Here is a 21,904-nt window from a genome sequence, read left to right on the forward strand (position 1 = left end):
TTTCATACTCCAGGAGTGTTCTGATCTTATTAGTGCAGTTTAAGAATTATGGCTCTAACAGCAAAATACAGCATGCGAGAAATACTGTGATAAACGACTCTATTCTATAATAGATAGATTGAAAATCAAAAAACAAAGTAGGGGTAAGAAATTTATTGATCAAATTCAACGTGTAACTCCTTTGGATATTGATTTGAATAAAACAACTAAAAAAAAAAACTTCACTCTATAAAATAATTAGGGATATTGGAACACAGAATATACATCTGATGACATTAAGGAATTATTCGTTGTAGGTATGATAATGGTATAGTGATGTTTTAAAAAAACATACTGAAAGTATTTACAAGTAATAGAGTATGATATCTGGAATCTGCTTCAAAATAAGCTGTGGGAATATATGAGACAAAACTAGCCATGTATTGAAAATTGCAGAATACGGGTGATGGGTCAGTCCATGGGAGTACATTACAGTTCTTCTCCAACTTTTTAATGTTTGAAATTTAACAAAATAAACACTTAAATATATATTATATGTATGTATATACATCTATATCTATATATCATATATATAATATGTGTGCATATGTATATATAATATAGCTACATCTACAAGTTTCCAATCACTTGGGGAAACATTTTTGTAGATGAATGAATATGGATGTGAAAAATATCCGAATCAGATTTATCACATGCAACATAATTCTATTTTATCTTAACATATAAGAATCATAGGCAAAACAGACAGACTTCAGTCTTTTAAGACTCAAAACAAAAGCCTTTAAACATAAAAGACAGATAATTACTCACCTAGGTCAGAAATAGCTACAAAGGAAAAGAAAAAGGTTGAAAAAAAAGAATATACATATTTGAGTTATCAACCATTAATAGGACTATCCAAAAGGAAACAAGAAGGAATGAGAAACCAGTAGGAAAAGCTTACTTTAATATTAGAAAGCAAACCAAAAGAGTTTTTCCCTAAAATTTAAAAAGATTGTAAAACAATATAAATCAAGGTAAATTTTAAGATTTAAAAAAATAAGTCATTGATATTAAAAGTAGTTTTCATTTTCAGGGACTCATCTCTAACTATTTTTGCTAAAACACTTAGTTTTTACATAGAAACTAATTCTCGTTTACTCTCCCATTTACATTATTCATAGTATTTCACTAAGACACAGTTCTCAGTACCACATTCCTACTAACATTTCCAATAACTAAGAAATTATATCCTTTCTTCTCTCAAAATCTGAAAACAGTGAACCTAGATTAAATTTGCGTTTAACCTGTACAAATAAAACTAAGAACCATGACCGCCTGATTCGACGATAGAGAAAAATAACATTTTGAATAGCTTGGATAATACTCCCTGCCATGGCTACCATGTGAACACCTGATGGGAGAAGGGACCTGCCAGTCAGGATGAGCTTCTTAACATCCTGGGTATGACTCTTGGATCCAATAAGTTCAAAGACAGGTATTTTTCACCCAAAATGGCTCTGAATTTCAACCACATAACCTAGTATTAACCAGAGAAACAAGAATGTCCCATGTTGAAGGAAAAACTAGCAAAGACGAACAAGGTGAGAAATAATATGTCAATCTCACCACGGCACATAAATATGGCTATAAATACTAGCCTATAAGCAATAAAGAAAAGGTGGCCTGGGAATACTGACAATTTACAACTTGCACACCATTCTCCCACCCTGGCAACAGCCACATGTATGCTTCCTGATGGCTCCTCCCCCTTCTCCACAGGGCTAACTGCTGAATATGGTGTTTATCATTCATTTTGTTATACTTTACATATGTATGCATCCTTAAAAATATATGGTTTTGTTTTCTATGTGCTTAAACTTCATGAGTGGTATTTTACTCTATGTATTCTTCTGCAACTTTTTTGTTTTTCTTAACATCTATGTTTGAGAGATATAGTTCTGGTTCATTCATTTGCACTGCCATATGTGAGGTACACTGAGCTGTTTCTGATTTTTCTGCTCTTACAGTGCTACTACGAACATTTTTACGAGTATCTTTTAAGTACCCATGCGAGTCTTCCTGACCACATACCTGGCAGTTGAACTGTTGGATCACGGAGTATATACATCGTCAGCTTCACTAGATACTACACCTCATGGTTCAACAAATCAATTGCTAAATGATTACACATAAGATTCATTCCTATTCTTCATTTTCACTGCCCCTGGCACACATAATAGGGTGGCCCGTATCACTTCGCCTTCAGATAACTCTAGCAGCTTTTAACTAGCTTCCTTGTCCGTAGGCATCCCTCCCTATACCTTCAACTCTCATAAAAATGAATTTTCTTCATCTTTACAATCACATCAAAAACTCCGCAAACATCTTAGAGGGGATCTTATACCACCAATACAAATCAATCAGGCAGAGAACAGTGAGGGGTTAGTGGGTAAGAATAAAATCCTGGCTCTATCCTCAAACTTGGGCAAACTGGGTCTCAGTTTTCTCATCTATAAAATGGATATAACAACAACACTTACCTCATAGGGCTGTAAAGAAATTTAAATAAGTTAATACGTATGAAGCACTTGGAATATTTATTATGTTCTGTTAGCTATTATGTTTGCTATTATTATGTTATTATATTTGCTATTATGTTAGCTATTATTGTATGTTTGACACTGCTCAGCTATGAAAACAAAGAAAAAGTATTAAACGAATGAATATCACCAGGAAATTTATAACTTAGGGAAATAAGACTAATAAGAGCAAAGTAACTGATAATACCAATCAGCACTAATGAGTTTGGTATAGGTCTTAAATGAGTTTAGATTTCAGCGATGAGGATATATATTAAGGCCTGGGGTAATCATGGAGTACTTCATTATCACACAAGAAGTCAGTAACATTGGAGGAAAAACTGTGGCTGTGGGCATAAGTAAAAGGGAAACTTCGCCAGATGTCATTTTTCCCTTTTCAAATTTTTATCGTATGAATAAATAATCTATTTTAAAATTAATAAAATAATAAATGGAGGTTGTGGGGAAAAAAAGTAATTCAGAGACTGCATTGCACAGGACTTTCACTTTGTATATGATACATTTCTTTAATGCCTGTTTTCCATACTTGGTACTACTGACAATTTGGGCCAGATGATTCTTTTTGTGAGGGTCCTGTCTGTGTACTATAGGGTGTTTAGTAGCATCCCTGGCCTCTACCCACTAGATTTCAGGTGCAAACCCCAATGTGCCAAATGAAAACATCTCCAGACATTGCTAACTGTCCCTCTGGAAGGGGTCAAAAATGCCTGGGCTGAGAATAAATACGTCAATGATTTCATGTTTTACCAGTAGGCATTTTCAAAATCAGCAAAAGAATTTTTAAAAAGTTAAAAACTTCTAAGGCTGGCATGTGACAATTAGTAAGATTTAGCCTAGTGGGAAAACCAAAGACAAATATTTTAAATAAGAAAATGCAAATTCCTAGGGATAGCACAAAGGCTGTGTCCTGACTTTTCAACCTTATTTCATTTAATTCAGCTGACCTAGATATCCCACTATCTACTAAAGTCACATTTATGCCAAAGAGCTTATATCTAATGGATAGAGACACATAACAAACACAAAATCAAGTGAATAAGAATTTCAAAAGGATAAAATACAGTGACTTGTGGAGTGGGGGAAGAAGGAAGGTCTCTGGGCTGACCTCAATGAAGCACAGCCCTTGAGAAATTCTGATGGGGAAATTGGTGCACATGCCGTTTAAGCCTGCTCAAGGATAGTCTGTCCACACCGCTCTCTTTACTAGATGCTAGTCAGTTTGAATGATGTGCTAACAAGAGTCACTGTTCTCAGACTGAACTGCGTATTTCTGCACTTTATCCCCTCTTATAAATACTGCTTCTATTTTTTTCTTTGGTGTGAGTCTGGTATCTCCCTCTTAAGTAAATCAACTGCAGTCAAAAAAACTAACTAAATGTCTTGGTTATTTTTGACAGCCCTGACTTCACTTCTTGTTAAATCTCCCTGGCTGACCATTACACATATAAAATTCCTATACTAGTCTTTATTACCTTAGCTCCTTAGACCAGCTATGGTGCCATGATGCAACCGTATCTTCAACCCAGAGAGACCTCTAACACCAGTTCTTCAGATTCTACCTAATGTTCAGTCTCTAAGAGACAATGGCATTTAAACAGTATTTTCATCTGTTAAGACTGGTAACCTCTAATTCTTACAACCCTCACAGCACTACAGGAAAATGAGACTATTCTGTGCAGTTACACTGTATATTGCTTAATCATCGAAGTTCCCTCAGTCTGAGCTATTTGCAAGGAGACAGCCCACAGCCAATTTCCTTTTCAGTGCAGTGACCCTGGGCGAGTTCACAAGCACAGTGTTGTCACATAGCAGTCATAAGGTATGCTTAAGTAATTCATTATGGATATTTTTAAAGTACCAATGGTTTGAACAACTTTGCATATATATAATATTCTAATACAATCAAGGTTATGTCACTCTCACTTAGATTCCAAAAAAATTTTTTTTTGAGTAATAGAGACCAGAATGGAATATAGATTATGGAATTAAACACTAGCTGGAACTTATGTCCACTACAGTTAAAACCATGAGAGGCGTGTCACTTGTCATGGCTGTGACTGAAATAAAATGCTGAAAATATTTACTCTACACCAAGAGAGATATGCATGCCAGAGGGGTTTGGGCTAGATGAATAGAATTGAAGCAAGTTGTTAAAAACAAAAAAGGAAAAGTGCCAACGCTTCAGTTGTACTTACTCATCCCTTTCCACCCTGGCAAGACTTCTGGAGTAATGCTGTCCAGTTCGCGCTTAAAATCATCCCGGGCTTGGACCACCAGCTCATGATACTGAGACACGATCTTAGCCTCAGACTGAGCTGCTTCAACCTGAACAAATACAAGGGATATGTGGTTAAAGTGAACAAAAAGTACAATACACACTCCAAAAAACACAAGTTCTATTCATTTACTTACTGACATTTTGTTGGGAACATATAAACAACATAAAGAGAGAAATCTATTGCTCAGAAGAAGGAACATAAGCCTTATCTTTGTTTCCTTCTAATTCTATTCAAATACCATGGGGCAAGGCCTCTCCCAGCTTACTGTGCCCCATCCCCCTTTCTCTGGGTCACAGCCAACTGGTCATACAAATCAAAAGTACAGACAGACTATCTGCTACAAAAATGAAAATTTTGATAATAATAACAAAAAATGTTATTATAAAAAGTATCAACAATACTGAACAATCTACTTTGTGTCCAAGTCAAGTTTTTAAAATTAGTAACAACTAATATTCTTTGCAGGGGAAAAGGAAGATAGTAGGAATTCTATTTTCCTGAATTCTTAAAATCCTTTGACTAAAGGGTTATATTTAAAAGGAAAAAATACTTGTAAAAGACCTAAAAAATACACCTTTTGTACCACATTATCCAGGTCAACTATCATGTTGTGAAGTTTTCCCTCTGCAGCACTTATATGAGATTTGGCCCCAGCGACCTCTTCTTTCTTTGCATTTTCAATTACACTTTTCATCCTCTCTAACTCTTCTCTGGAAATCAATAAAAACAAAAACAAAGATTTAGTATTATTTCTTGTCGACTTTATTAAAGAGTTTGAAGTCAATATAACATATAATCGTTTATAGTCTATGAAAAAAATATAATTTGAAATACATTACTCAATGCTTTTCCATAGTCAATAGGCAGAGAAACTTTCCTAACAACTGAAAACACCTCAGTCAGAAGCTATATTTACTACAGTGAACCAGAGAAGTGGTGTACAGGAAAATATAGGCTTTGAGACCAGGTATACTTGGATTCACCTCCCAGATCAGCCTTTCCTTTGCTGCACACGTTTGTATAATAGGGACTAGAGGCAATTCATAAGAAGTTGCTGGCACAGGGCCTGCCACATGAAGTACATTCAATAGACAGTAGCTTTTGCAAGGATTAGGCTAACTCCCCTGCCAATGAGATAGCACATAAAGAAGGCAAAAGCAAGAGAGGAGACCAAAGAGCTCACTGAGCAACTAGCTGGGTGTCGGGGAGCCCTCGCTATTCAGAATGTTTCACAGGTTGGATGGACTGTAGTCTGCCCAGCACAAAACATAGGCTCAGAGGCATGACTCATGGTCTAGATGTGAGCATAATGTCTTAAATCTCCTAAAAAATATGTTGGTTTTATTAGAAGTCTTTCTTTAATCAATAATAAATATCTTAAAGAAGACAGCGATCCTGAATGAAAAGTAACAATTCCACTATGTTGATGAGAACATATATTCAAAGGTAGGTTTCCATTCTCAGAGGATGAGTTTGTACTTGGTTTGCTTGCTTGAGCTTAGTTTTAGCCAATTTCCAAGGAATCAAGGTCAACGTGGTATAAAACTAACCTATATTATATGACTACTTTGGTAGTTAAGACAAAGAGATTGCTAGATACTCTAAATTCTGATAAAACTGCTTGAACCATTCAAGAATAATCTTGAAATTAAGGCAGAATCTCAGGAAATCTGTAAAGATGTATCACGTAAGTAATAATCCAAAGAAAAACTGCTTTTTATTTAAGATCCCTATATAAGTTTCTGTCAAATTTATTTTTGTCTAATTATATTTTATTCCCCTCTCACTTTTAAACCTGTGTTCTTGATACCAAAACAAACCAAGAACAGGTGAAGGTAGGAAAGGGTTTCTCTGCTTCCTCTTTCTATACAGACACTACAAAGAACACCCAGCCCAAAGAAAGCCACCGGGAGGCCCTAATTACTTGTTAAAGTCCATGTAATTACTTGGCTTTGAGAAGAGCATCGGCAGCCTCATCCACTGCCTTTCTGCGTTCCTTCAATGCACCCTCCACTGTGCGCCACTGTGCTGACTTTTTTTCACCTGCAATCTGATCAAAAAGTTTTAGTTACTAGATTTACTGGGGTGATTACTTCGTAAAGTATGTATATGTCTAATCATTGTGTGATACACCTGAAACAAATATAATATTGCAGGTCAATGGTTATGTAAAATAATTTTTAAAAAATAAACAGAGCCAAATCTCATCACCGCCAAAAAAATTTTTTTGAGTGTGTAAATATGAATAACTATTACTGTCATAGGAAAGACCAACATGACCAAAGGCAGAAACAAGTGACATTAAATTCAAAGGTAAAACGTCATTATTCAATATGCACAGAAACACAATCTTTTACAGTTTTGCCACCAAAACTGTAAAAGATTGTGTTTCTGTGCATGTGAGCATTTTATAAGAGATATTTTTATTAGAATCTCAAAAGGAGATACAAAGCAGAAAAAATTAACTTTTCATGAATTTTGTTAATTAAATCATTTGCCAATGAGGCACTATCACTTAGAAATGTCTTAACTGTAGGTCTATCTACCAAAATCATAGTTTAAAGTAGAATGCTTAGACGTTTGTATGGTCCTTACTCCTCCAAAACATTATCCTAAAGAATGACCCTCTGTAATTTGTAAGGTAAAAATCAAATAATGTCAACCCCCCAAGGTGAATTTTATAGAATGTAAAATATATGTTTCCCTTGAAAATTCCTGAAGCAGGTCTAATATGGATTTGCTCCAGTGTTGGAAATGACTGATGCTTCGTACTAAAAAACAAAACAAAACAAAACAAAAAACCCACCTGTAATGCTATAATCACACTCAATGCAGCAAGACGCTCACACTATGAGATGAAAGAACCCAGATCACCGAAGGCATAGATGAGTCCAGCTTCCATCCTCCCCACATTCCTCATTGTATATACAGTGAGTGGGATGTTGTTTGGAACTCTAAACTATTTTAAATTACTTTTAAATTAACTGTTAACTTTTTTAAATGATTTTTTTCTCTCTTTCCTTTTGCCAAGTGCATATAAAGTGAATGTGTTCTGCGTAGATATGAAGCAAAAGCACTGTAAGGCTTATCTTGAAAGTATGCTGTGCTCGTACCCGGGAGGTGAACAGGAACATAGTAAATTATCAAAGAATAAAATAATCTTACCTAGGGAAAAAAGTGACTAATGGTTCAATAATTATATTTCGAATTACCCAGGGGCCACTATAGGGGCTGCTGCACAGCCAGAACATGCCTCTCATCTTAGTAAGGTGTCCTGGGCCATGGATGTCCAACTTGTATCTTCCCTTGTGAGAAATACAAGTAGTTCTGCCTCTGCAGTTCCAGGGCTGCTGCTTTGGGAGAAGGGCTCAGCAAAAGCCATGCCTGTGGTTTTTGGTCATTCAAAACCAGTTCTCCATTATGTTCCCAAAGTCATCCAGCATGGTCTCATTTTAAAGGTATCTCTACTGTCAATCCGTAGTTTAAAGAACCGAAGTCCCTCAGGGTAGCGCTAACTTTGCCACTGAACCACAGTGGCAGCCTGAGGAAGCGTCTCAGAATACTATTTTAAATGCTTAGAAGATTACAAAAGAACTCATTTACACTGAAAGATGGTCATAAAAAATTAATTTTTTTTTTAATTTGGTGCAGCGGAACTCAAGACCTACTAGTAGGACTGATAAATATTCTCATTTAGAAGTAGTGATGAGCATAAATGATACCTCAAGATTTTCAAGTACCATATAGTGATATGAAAATACCTGTGGCTTTCTATTATTGGTGACAAAGTTACAGGTACTAACATTATTGTGGCTTGTTGCCAATATTCATAATTGAAGGAAAAGTTCTTGTGGGTAGGGAAAATGAGGTTTTCCATCAAAATCCAATAAGCCCCTAAAGTCTATCCACAGACCCAACTCCAGGTTTAAAAATCTCAGCTTTTAGAGGAAATACTTGGTATTTTTCTTCTATTTTTGTATCTCACTCTTTTATGTTTTATTAATTGTTTGGAAGTGACAAAGCAAATTAATTTTATAGTGTGAATAATGAAGTTGATGTTTCAGTGAATTGCCACCTTAGTCATCTTGCAAAATAAAATACATTTAGAAAGGACGTTAGTTTGGGCCATATCAATATTTTGTCAGATATAACAAATTTTCCAAGGCTCTATAGAATGCTGTTAGAAGAATCTGGTAGTGCATTAAGAAAACTCTTTATAACTTATAAAGACTTATAAATCACTTGTTAATGGTATATCTGGGTGCCAAAATGTGTCTGCCTTTGTTATTATTAAAGGTAGTCTTCCTTATACAGGTCCAAAGATAAGCTTCCACATAAAACAGACACCAGATTCCCCTACAATCCAGCCAAGTCCAATTGTTTCCAAACACTGCTTTGACAAAGTGCTTTAGTGTGTACTATAGAGCCCAGAGTGCACCTGTAGCTTCTTTATAGAAAACACAAAAGTTGGAATCCATTTGTACATTTCAAAACTTTTATTCATACATTTTTCTGATTATTTTACAACACTAGTTAATTGGTAGTTAACTGCTACCATAAGGTGTTCTTTAGTTGTAAAATCGTGATTGCAGTAGATTTCATACTGTCTAACCCACATGCACTACATGTTACATGTTCACTGGGAAGAGGAGATACTCTCTTACTCAGCCTTCCATCAAAGTAGTACCATGGATATTTAAAGCTCCTAATCAGTGTCCTTCTGAAAGGTATTGGTCTACTTGGGTTCAAACCCAACTTCCTAATATTATGCAACTTCCAGCCTTTCCACATCTATTTAATTAAATATTATTAAATATTCTCTGTGTGGTTTCCACTTTCCTGATTGAATTCTGATCTAAAATTAAAAATGTTTTTTTCTTGGACTTTGAATCAAAGGTCTAATTTAACTCTTTTGTGATGTATGTATATATGACTAAAACAACATGAAGTGTTTAAATTTTTTAAAAACCACACAGTCATGGTGACTAACTTTACTGATCATGCATGATCCTGACCCATGAAATTTATAGTTTATATATATTGTTCTTATAACAACTTGGTGTCAAGATATATTTTTATATACTGAATAACTGAATGTAATTATAAAGGAAAATTACTGAGTCCCGGCAGTACATTTTATTTCAATGTAAATAATTTATTCTTTGAAGTGTTCAATGTAAGTTAAATAATCAGCATAAGCATGTAATACAGATGGTGTTTTAGGACATGGGATTTCTGTATTACTTCTTACAACTGCATGTCAATCTAAAAGTATCTCAAAATAAAGAGTTCATTTTTAAAAATGGTTGGTGATTTTAAAGCAAAAGTCGAAAGCAAACAACGAATATATTCAAGCACTATTAAGATATGAAAGCAAATATGAACTAATTCTTGCACCATATCAGTGTTAAGATAAAACACCATATAACATTCATTAAAAAGAACATCTAAGTTTTTCTTATTTTAAGACAATTACTTCACATTATCCTTGCTTAGTGAGAGAAAGCCCACGCTAGGAGGAAGAAATCAGTTTCTGAAATACTACCTGTCTAATCACTCCTCAGCTCACCTCAGAATTGTCCATGGCCGCTTTCAGCATGTTGGCGTGGGCACTGACGGCCTGGACTGCCGCATTCTGAGCTATGATGGCCTGCTGAGTGATAGCGGCAGTTTGGCTCAGAGCATCTCCTAAGCTCTTGGCTAGAGCTGAAATAAAAAGAATCATTAAATAACAGATCCCTCCCCCTAAATGACTTTTATTTTAAAATTTCACTCTTCTCTGAGTTTTCTACTGCATTTCCCCACAAGTGTTAAAACAGAAAACATACAGATTTACAGTTAGTTTCATTTAAAAGTATGATAAAATAGTAATAATTACTGAATCTGAATGATGGATCTGTGGGGGTTCATTATACTATTTTGACCCTTATGTACATCTAAATTTTTTCAAAATAAAAAGCGGGTTTTTTTTAAAAAGAAGTAAACTGCTTTAAAAAGGCTAGCATTTTCTTCCAATGAGAGCAACAAGGTTTAGAGCACTATAGCCCCTTTTACCTATTAGATGCTATATATTCAGCATTACCACCAGCATTTTTTCATTTTAAATAATAATTGTATGGATCCCACAGGGAAAAAGAGGTACTCATTTTCATCTCCTCGGCAGGAAGGAATACTCATAGTAAATTATCTATATTACCAAGCTATAAGAAGATAATAGACAGACAAGAGAATGAAAAAGACAAGCAAGATAACATGCAAACGAACAAAAAAAAGAGAGAGAGAAGGTTGCTTAGAAATGGACAGTATTTTTCCACAAAGGATTAAAAAATAGCAGAGAACAGTATTCGAGAGGCTCATCACATTTCAATATACTGCTTCAGGGATCAAAAAGAAACCTAATTTTTTTTAAAAGTAAAGCAAGGGATAATTTTAGATATACCAAAATGGAAAAAGAGTCATTTGAAGAAAGAAGGCCAATGAGATATCAGATACCAGAAGACAAAAAAAAAAGGGGAGCGGGTGGGTAAAATATATCTGGCAGGTAAGCTAGAGATGGGCAAATGGAACTTGATGAACCAAACACGGTACCTCTGCAATACAGATAAAAGGAGAAAGCTAATACTAAGAAAATGCCAAAACATATATATAAGATTGAAGTTCAAATGAAAACAAAAGGATATAAAGAGAGAAAGAGGCTACAGAGGAACATGCAAACATGCACGGATAATAGTCAAGCCACTTTACAGAGGCCCAAAGACCCCTGAAGATTGGGTTGCCAACTGGAAGCCCTCTTCAGGGCTCTACTCACTGGTTTGATTTTCTTTTTTTGCTATTGAGTTGCATGAGTTTCATATATAATTTAGATATTAACTCTGTATCAGATATATGGTTTGTGAATATTTTCTCCCATTCCATAGGTTGCCTTTTCATTTTGCTGTTTCTTTTGCTATACAGAAGATTTTAGATCGATGTAGTCCAACTTGCTGATTTTTGTGCTTTGATTCTTGATAAAATTTTTACATATACACACATAAGCACACATACACACACAAGCGCACACAAACACACACACACTTTTAAAGTAAAGTTTGGGAGAAAACTATGAGATGACATATAAAATCCTGAAATTTTTCGCTTTTCCCAAAACGAAAGATAAAGGAGCATGATAAAACAGGAGATATCGTCACCTTAAATTTACCACTTACTTCAAGGAGTCCATATGATAAAAGGAGAAAAGTGAAAAATAAAGAAAATATAAAAAGAAAAGAAAAAAGTGATCTTGATTCGTAGTAGAGAATTCAGGAAAAATTAAGACATGGGGGAAAAACAGAAATACTTCACTTATTTAGAAGTCATTTATTCAACATTCTCAACTATTTGTAATATGGCCATGAAGTCAGGAGAATGTAAAAAAACAAACAAAACAAAATCCTCGCAGCCAAACAAATCTTCTACATCTATGTTCCTTTTGTCCCTTCTACTCCTGACACAATTCTAGAAAATTTGCATCCTCTGAAGAGGGCAGAACCAACATGAGCAAGGAAATAGGTGCCACTCCAGGCAGCAAGACAAACAGACATGAGTTGTGAGGAGAGACAAAAAAACAAAACCATAAACACCTGCCATAAGAATTTCAAACAAACACCTACCTGTCGGTCTAGCAAAAATTTACATGCCCACTACCTCCAGAGACATCACTATATTGCAGCATGCAACATAGTACAATAAATTATGTTCCATGTGCTTTAAGACATAAAATATTTTTTACAAATCTCTTTGTTTAGGCCATCAAAACATTAAAATAGAAACTTAAGAAGAAATAGGCTTCGGGTAGCTGGAAACCAGCAATATGTACGACGTTCCATCCCCCATCAATGTCAGGTAAGTGAACTACTACAGTGACTGGGTAATAAACAAGAGTGTGAGCCACTCTGACTTGCACAAATAAACTGAAAGACTCAGGCAATTTGCAAACAAACAATTTCTGTTCACCAGACAATAAAACATCTTCAGCACTAATCGTAATAAAAACATATGGAGAAAGGACATATATTATTTGGAATTTTCACCAAATATACACTAAGAATAGCCTAGATGTAAATGAAGTCTAGATGGAAAGAACACAAATGATGAAATAAAGGTAGTGAATAGAGCAATGCCACTAAAGAAACAAAAGAACCCACAGATAGATGAGAAACTTGTGTCAATGACTGAAGAAGAGAGCAACTGACAGAAATGACCCAAATGATTTAAGAAGCTGTCTGGTTTACATACACTCAAGCTTAACTTGTTCTTGCTTTTCCTGCTGTGCAAGGCGAGCGGCAACTTCTTCAGGTGGTCGCTCCCTTATAGAAGTTAAGGATGCTTCCTCTTGCAGCAAAAGTAAATAAGAGGAAATCAAATTTCAGCACAGAATTTCAACAGCTCACAGGGATATAAAAATACCATCATTTGTACTTGCCAGCTATATCAACTGAGGGCATTTTTGTGAAAAGGATTCTCAAACTACATTATCACTCAATAATTCCAACATAAAGAAATAGGGATCAGCTCTTAAATCTTTGCTTTCAAAGATTTATTCAGACTTTGAAATTTAAAAAATTCCCAAAGCAAGTCTTCAGACTGTAAATGTGTACTTACATAGTGTCTAGGAGTTCTCTAGGCATTCAATAGTTCTGATGAGCATACCATTTATAAAACCACAAATATAAGTAAACTACCTGAAGTTGCAGGCTTGGATTTTCCTTCACCAATTTGAGGGTGATCTATTTTTATAGATTCTTCATGCTGAACCACAGGGGCTGGAATCGACAGTGTATCACCTGCTGCAGAAATAATTTGAGGTGCCTCTGGGGGTGCTATAAAGACATGTTACTCATGGTAGTTATAGTTTCCTGGGTTAACAGAAACACGCAGAATCTACTACCAATTACTTCGTGTCTGATTCCTCACAGACACAAATGCATGTGCTGCTACTATTCAAACACAAATAGATGGGGGCACCATTCACCACATACATAAACCCACACAAGATGGACAACAGCTGGGAAAGCAAAAGGGAACAAAAGGGAAAAAAGGAATCTTATCAGCATCCACCTGCATTTTAACCATCACTATTCTCAGGCAAAACTTCTAGTAACAGCACTAAGTGGTATTAAATATTAATATATGAGAAGTGAACATAAGATTTACATGGTGTAGAAAAATATTTTTAAAAGAGCCTGTAATTGAAGAAGGCAGACAAAAGAAAATCTTTTTTAACTGAAGAGTAGTAGAGATGAAAGAGGTGTGAGCAAGAACAGGATGACAATTTTAAACACAAAGAAAAGTTCACAGTGAAGGGACAGTGAGTTAGTGAAGAACAAAACTCCCCTAAAAAAACCATTTCATAGACATAATTTTAAAGAAAGAAAGATTGAAAAAATCAAGAGCTTATAAATTATAAATAAGAGTGTTGATGGAAGAGAAAATAATTCTAGTGGTAGAATAGAGGAGGGAAGGCAACAAAATGAAGAAAAAAATTTTAAGTAAACTGAAGGTCCCATTTATCGCAAAACTCATTAACTGGTCTCCCTCCTCTGCCATTGGTCCCTTATCTATTCTCCACAATAGTCAGTGATCTTACTGAAATAAAAGTCAGATAGCAACCTCTGGCTCAGAACTCTCCCAAGGTCTTCCCATTCCACTCAGAATACTGAGCAAAATTCTTTTTTGTTTTTTTTTAAAGCAAAATTCCTATGATGGCCTCCAAGGACTGCCCCAATAGGCTCTCTGCTCCCTCTTTGACCTCATTTGCTAGTGTTCTTCTCTTGTTCCACTCCAGCTTCATTTGCTTCTTGCTAGAAAATACCAAGCCTTTCTTTGCACTAGCTAAACCCTCTGCCTGGGATGCATTTCCCCACTAGAATTTTGAATCTCGTTCTTTCATTATTTTGTAGTCTTTGCTCAAATGAAACCTTCCAGGTGAGACTTTCTTTACTCTATTTAAAATCACAATATTCCCTTCCGCACTTATCACTGTCTGACATCCTATACCACTAAGAAATATTCCCAGAGTTTGTGTTTTTACTATTTTATTCATTGCTGTATCCCCAGTGCCTATAATAATGCTTGGCACATGGCAGATAGTAAATATTTGCCCAATGGAAGAAAATCAAGTGATTTAATCACGGACAGAAGTGACTAAGGAGAAACATAAGAAATTCAAATGTGTTACTGAACAGGTTAGTTAGGTAAGTGCTGTAAACTAGGCAAAAAATATCTACAAACAGATCTAGACTAGATCAGGCATTTTCATCACTAAGAAAGAAGAAGGGAAAAAATAGGCAGGAAAGAGAATAAATCTTAAATTCTAAAGAGAGGAAAATGCTTGGAGTCAGGAAAAATGTAAAAAAGTCTATTTGTAGGCAAGACAATTCTTGCTGTCACCTCACTCAGCAGCTGTTAATAATAAAGCCCAATTTTGTATCCCTCTCCACCCCTAAAATGAGCCAAAATGGTAAGTGAAAATAATTCTTCCCCAAGGTTAGAGCTAGGGACCAGAAGAGTCATTCATGAGGGGCTGCTCTCTTAACCATGGGTACAAATACATTAAAACCATTTATTTACGTATAATTTTTTTGTGTTGTTTAAAATTTTATTAAGTTTATCGGGGTGACATTGGTTAATAAAATTATTAGATTCCAGGTATACAATTCTATAATACATCAAGTGTATGCTGCACTGTGTGTTTACTACCCAAAGTCAAATAATTTTAAAAGAATGATTCTAAATATAGGTACCTGCTGTTGAAGCTGGAGTGTCTCCCTTCTGTTTTTGGAGGTATGAGGCAGGCTGTTTAGATTCTTTCATTACCTCTGATACACCTGAGATTTTTAGTGGACCAGACTGAATCTTGAAAATGAAAACAATTAACATTTCAGATATAATATGGTTTATTTTAAAAGGCAGCATAGTAATATGTACTGTTTCAAAAGCCGAATCTTTCAGATTTCGAACATAAAGTTAACACTTTACCACATACATATTTTACTAACCATAGTTGAGAAGTCATCACACGAAGAATGCAGCCCACAGATTTCATTCCAAACAACTACCCATATTTTAGTAGTAAGAAAGGCTTCTCTTGGGGCAACTAATAAAGTACATTATGTATGGCTTTCCCTTTAAACCACCGTTTTCACATACATAACATTGAGAAGGCTATTTCTATTTGCTTCCTAAATCAAATTATGTTGTCTTCTGTATACATCAGTTAGAAACAAATGATTTTGAGAGGCTGAGTAAAAATGAAAATTAGTTTTGTGTATATTTAATTTCCAAGATTTATGCAACTTAAACACTAAAATATATAATCCAATTAGCAAGCCTGCTTTTTCTCTTTCTCAATCACCACAGCCTAAGTTCATTATCACGACTGCCAAATGAAACAAATAGTCTGTTTCAAGACAGAACTTTGTCACTACCAGAAATTAAACCTATATGCATTTTTCAAAAATAATGAACTACATGCTCATTATTAACAAGCAAAATAATATCAAGATATATCAGTGGTTTTAATTTGCCTCTTCATTACTCTTTTCCCTTGCAGCACTCTCAGGAACCACTGCTAAGAGCCTGAACTCAACCTTTCCCTCCCAAGCATAAGCTCAGTAATACATACAAATACAATTTTGTAGTTCTTTAAACAACTAAAACAGGGTTATACTATACAAATTACAATGTAACTTGTTGTTTGTTTAATTTCATTTAATAATATATTATGGACATTCTCTTCCAGTTCAAGAAATTCTGTTTTGTTACATAATATCTTAAATTAATTGCATGTGCTAATGTAGACATTAGGATATGGCCAATTACTCCCCTATTTTTGGTCATTCAATTGTTTCCTGTTTTGTTTTGTTAAACATCCTTATCTATACAACTGAAAAAGCACTGTAGTATGGTATCTGTAAGAGCTTACCAGAAAAGAAATTGCTGGGTCAAAGGGCTTGTATATTTTTAACAGACAGTAACAGATCACTTTCACATAAGGTTCTAGCAACTCACATTCTCACAATAAATGGTTTGTGTATCATCTATTTCCAGTTTTTCTAGTATCTAATTTTTAATCCTGTGTCAAAACTTTATTTTTTCCCTTTTATATATATACATATATTTTTCATCTTTATTGAAATATAATAAAACTTTGTTTTATTAAAGTAGGATTATAACACAGTCATTATCTTGAAAAGCAAGTATCATCTGACCCTTCCCTACTTTAACTCTTTTTCAAAATGTTCTTGGCTATATTATTTATTCTTCCATATAAACTTTGTCTAATTCTTCGACCTCTATAAAAATCTTATTAGATGTATATGTGTGTATGAATGTATATGTATACATTGTTTCTCCCAAATACATACAAATTTTGGAGAAATTGAGAGAAATAAATATATTTGAAAGAAATAACATTTTTTAACATATAAAGTCCCATTCAGGAACATTACAGTTGTTTCGTTTCCATTTAGGCTGATCTTATTCAATATCTATTAAAAAGATTTTAAGTTTATCTTCTCTCAGTATTTACTATCTATGCATAAATAACCATGTTGGCACTAAAAGGGTTACCATGGAATAAAATACATAGTTTCTAAAAGCAATGAGTATAGTAACAATGCATAACAGTACGGAATACTGAATAAATGGTAAAAATTTTAAAATAAAAACACTAACTGCTATTATAATTCAGAGGTGAGAAAATTCACTTTGGTCTATAGTGAAGGATGCAGAATTTGAAGAGAACATTTGCAGGCAAAAGAAAGTTAAGTAATTCATCATGGGAAAAGTTGTGCAAGTGGACGGGATTTTTATTTAGTTCTCTGGTTTAAATGAGACCCTTGGAACAGTGCCTGGTATAATAATTATTTGATGGACATTTGTTGAATAAATGAATGAATGGAAAGCACAAGGCATATTTTTAAGGTAAACTGGCATAAAGCTAAGGATTTATGTGCCGGACTATCCAGAGATAATGCTGGAAAGGTAAATTAAAGACAGACTGCCAAGGGTATCACATGTCAATCTGAGAACCAGTAAACACCACAAACTACAGAATTAAGGAACCAATGGCCAGCTCCTGGGCAGTTAACCACTCCTGGCTTTACTCTCCTTATTCAGAACATGAGATAATCTCTAAAGTCTCTCTAGGTTTAACATTTTGTAGTCTTGTCTTTTAAACAACAGGAAATGTATAAAAGTTCCTGATAAGTAATATCATGAAAATATCATGAAAACATAACATTTATTTTATAAGTTTTCTGGTACTGATATGAGGATAGCTAGGTCATATTAGGAGGAGAGTTCTGAGGGTGAAGATGAATCCAAGAATTCTAACCTAGCTACTGACAGCATGGTACTATTTCTAATACAAAAAAAAAAGCAAATCAGGAAGAGTGTAAGCTTTGAGAGAGTACTGCATGGACCTGCCAAGTTATCCAAGTGGAAGCATTCAGCAGGGTAGATAAAATGGAATGAGACCAGACGAGGCTATTGAGAGAGATAAATGAGTTATCTACAAAGAACAACACTTGAAACCATTTCAAGCAAAAAGAGCACTGGGCAGAAGTGTTAAGCCTAATTCCATGCTCCTAGAATTGCTTCCAGCTATTCCCCTGGGTCTTGGAGCTTAAAATAGACCCAGGATTTTAGAATGTATCCTAAGGATTCTGCTCCTAGACTGCTGAAGCTGCAAACTGTCTCCCTCAGCTAGCACAGACACTTTAAAGTTCATGTGGAAGAATAAATAATGTAGAAGACTAACCAAGAATATTTTAAAAAAACATGTTTAGGGGTGGGAGTTGTCAGAGGACACTTGCTTTCCTAAATATTAACTTTATTACAGGATTGGTCTCTAGATCTAGAGAACAGAAATCCACCCGGCTTCTAAGGATGAACTGATCAGCCATGTCCAGCCTCACAGCATATAAAAAATACCCTATACCAACCAAAACGGCAAAAATCCATGCTCATTACTGTAATTTTTTTTAAGTTGTTAAATAAAGATATATTTAAGATTTTTTTTTTTTTTTAATTTTTAAGCCTGATGGGGAAAAGAAGAGGTGAAACTGAAGAATATGAACAAAGTCCAAGGAATACCAATTAGTACTGAAGAACCAGTCAGTATATAGCTGAAAATTCTGAGACTTTGTTTTGTGGTCTAGGATAAAAATATTTGGGTTCTGTGTCATGACCATTCTATATTTACGTTTTCAGTGTTTTAAGTCAGAGCTTAATAACTGCAATGGTGCTTACTGACAGAGACCCTCTCAGTCTACATGGCAGCTAGAGTTACCTCTGCCTGAGTTGCCTCTTCCACTTACCCTTATGTGCCACAAAATTATTTTCTATGTGGTATGTACTAAATGAGAGCACTTATGGGACTCCTAAAGGATAAAAATCCAACTCTATAGACTAATATTAAAGAAAAGTGACAACCACGTCTGGCAAGTTCTACTGAATTATACATGCAAGATATTTTCAAGATGACTTTCGGTGGCTGTGAAGCTGAAAAGGTCTCGGCTGGGCCGAAGACATTGGATCTAGTTGTCCTCCCGACATTTCGACCCACCTCCGAAGGCCCTCAATAAAATGTTTTGATATTCACACCCCTCTCCCCAAAAAAGATATTTTCAAGATGAAAACCTGCTTTTTAACAGTATTCCATAGGATAAATTGAAATAATGTTTAAAATTCTTACCGGCTTCTTTGTCAATGGAACATTATAAGGTGGTGAACCAAGAACCATTTCAAAGAGTTTGTCTGAGTAAGGTATGGTTTTCTCTACACTTTCCCGGAAATGGGAATCCCATTTAGCATACAGGATCGTGCCACCAACACCTCCACCAACAAACAGAAGACCAGCTCCAGCAATTTTGCCAGCAGACAATCTAAATGAAAGAAACAGGAAACATATTTATATTTCCTGGCTCTCCTAAACCTACTCAAAAGCCTAGAGCCTCTACTTCTCTACCACTGATTCAGATCACAGCAGCTAAGTTTATCACCATAGCTGCACATTATCTTTCCATGATTTGTTTTAAACATGTCCACAATAGAAAAATCACAATTAAATACAGTATTAGCAAGGATAGGAAGAATTAAGCAATCTACCCTTTAATACTTAAAATTCAAGATGTTCACAATCATGAGATTTCCCCTGAACCCAAAGAAGAAACACCACTAACTTTCAAAGCTCCCCTTTCTTTAAACATTTCTGTAAATATAATAAACCCTTTAGAAAAGCAACATAATATAAATATCAAACAAAAATAACAAATACTTTTTAAGTTACAGTGTGCTGAGTTCTGGATATAAATCTATTTGCCATAGAACATGAGGAAGGGGGGCCTACCTTGAACACCATCCAAATACCAAAGAACCAAGAAGAGCATTGTAAGAAATTTTCACCTACAAATAAATAATGCTCCAAAGATATTACAGTAAAGCTCCAGGGTTCGTACCCCTTAACAAAAAAGGTTTTAAGCAGCTATTCCCATAGTCAAGGAAAACTCACTCTTTCTCTTCTCTCTCTTCTCTTGTCTCTTCTCTCTCCCCTTCCCTCCCTCCCTTTCCTTCTTTCTCTCCTTCTCCCTCTCTTCCTCCCTTCTCTCTTCTCTTTAGCATGGTTAAAAGCTTACAGGGAGATGTACTACATACCCAGAACTGCCTGAAGTAGAGTATCTACGGCATGGTTGTAATGGACGAAGGACGAATTTCCCACAGAGACAACTCTAGAGAAGAAGGAGAAAACATCAAAACCAATAGTTAAATCTGGGAAGGTGTTCAGGTTGGTAACTCAGAAGCAATACTTTTATTATAAATGTCTTCATTAAATAAATTATTTACTTTCAGAAATCAACTAACCATGAAATATATTATAGAACTTTAAAAACAGTGATGCTTCCTCTACTCCAAGGCTCATATAAAATTGCTTTTAAGATTAAAAAAAAGATTATCAGACTATGATCGATAAGCATGTTTAATTGTTGGCATGCTAATTATTTCTTGGCTAAGCTGGATTTGCCATGTTTTGTTCGTTAGCAAGAAAAAAATAAAATAATATAGAAACCTCTTAGTTCTTTGTAAACTCTGAAATTTCAAATTTATTGCATCCAGAAATAAAATCTTTCTTTATACCAAGTAGAAAATCAAACTGCAACAAGTCAAGGGGGAAAAAAATGCTTTCTCTAGGTTCCTTGATGAAATTGCATCCTAGAAATATCAGAAAAACAAACTTCCTTTTAGAAGTATCTTAAGTTTGAAGAAAATATATCACATGATCAGAGAGTACAAGAAATTACTCTAGAATTAGTTGCAATTTATACTGCATTTGCCAAAGCCTAAAGGTAAACATTAAATAAACATATTATTTGGGGAAAAAACCACAAAATAATTAACTAGATGCTTTACAATATGTAAAGCATCTATAACTGATATTTTTAAAGTATTTCAACCATTACCTAAAGTGTAGAATTCTCAATATTTTTGAAAAGCATTTAACAGAAAAGGGTGTTTTCATACTATTCTGTAAAGCCGGTCACACAAAGTTTTAAACAGAACTGCGCTGACTTTCATGTCAACAACTCCAATATGTGGAGACCAACACTAGAATTTGGGAACACCTTATTCACATCAAAATTTATTTTTAACCTGTTTCTTTAGCCATCTTCTACTTCCTTGTATCTTCACCCTCTTTCCTCCCTTTGAAATGTAATATTTGAAATAAATTTATATTTTCCAGTTGTAAGTAAAATTAAACTGTAACATTTTAAATCAAAATTCAAAGTTTGGTTGTGTAGGGTGAACTCTCTCATACTCTGACCTCCAGCCACTCAGATCCCCTCTGCACAGGCATCAGTGCCATCAGTTTCTTGTATATCCAGAGGTATTTTGTGACAGAGAATTCCTGACATACCCTCTTTACACAAATAATACCTTAATATACACCCAGTTCTGTACTAAATTTCATTCAAACAATATATATTCGAGATCATTCTATATCAG

At 34.8% G+C, this 21,904-nt stretch overlaps 1 protein-coding gene across 9 annotated transcripts in view; it reads right to left on the minus strand.

The window, feature by feature from the left end:
- IMMT (inner membrane mitochondrial protein) overlaps positions 1 to 21,904 on the minus strand; it is a 36,512-nt gene that overhangs the window by 6,800 nt on the left and 7,808 nt on the right. The window contains exons 2-11 of one of the 9 annotated variants that reach the window (XM_036223954.1): positions 20,558 to 20,631; positions 19,599 to 19,788; positions 15,643 to 15,754; positions 13,582 to 13,683; positions 13,136 to 13,231; positions 10,431 to 10,567; positions 6,808 to 6,911; positions 5,436 to 5,571; positions 4,778 to 4,907; positions 811 to 825 (exon numbers count right to left, since the gene is read on the minus strand). In XM_036223954.1, the coding sequence (XP_036079847.1) occupies positions 811 to 825; positions 4,778 to 4,907; positions 5,436 to 5,571; positions 6,808 to 6,911; positions 10,431 to 10,567; positions 13,136 to 13,231; positions 13,582 to 13,683; positions 15,643 to 15,754; positions 19,599 to 19,788; positions 20,558 to 20,631 (1,096 nt within the window). Of the gene's footprint in view, positions 1 to 810; positions 826 to 4,777; positions 4,908 to 5,435; positions 5,572 to 6,807; positions 6,912 to 10,430; positions 10,568 to 13,135; positions 13,232 to 13,581; positions 13,720 to 15,642; positions 15,755 to 19,598; positions 19,789 to 20,557; positions 20,632 to 21,904 lie in introns of all 9 variants that reach the window. The other 8 variants (XM_036223953.1, XM_016136509.2, XM_036223957.1 and 5 more) reach the window with 8 other exon arrangements.

This window comes from Rousettus aegyptiacus, unplaced genomic scaffold (assembly GCF_014176215.1).
Source record: "Rousettus aegyptiacus isolate mRouAeg1 unplaced genomic scaffold, mRouAeg1.p scaffold_m13_p_7, whole genome shotgun sequence".
In the NCBI taxonomy this organism is placed as follows: domain Eukaryota; kingdom Metazoa; phylum Chordata; class Mammalia; order Chiroptera; family Pteropodidae; genus Rousettus; species Rousettus aegyptiacus.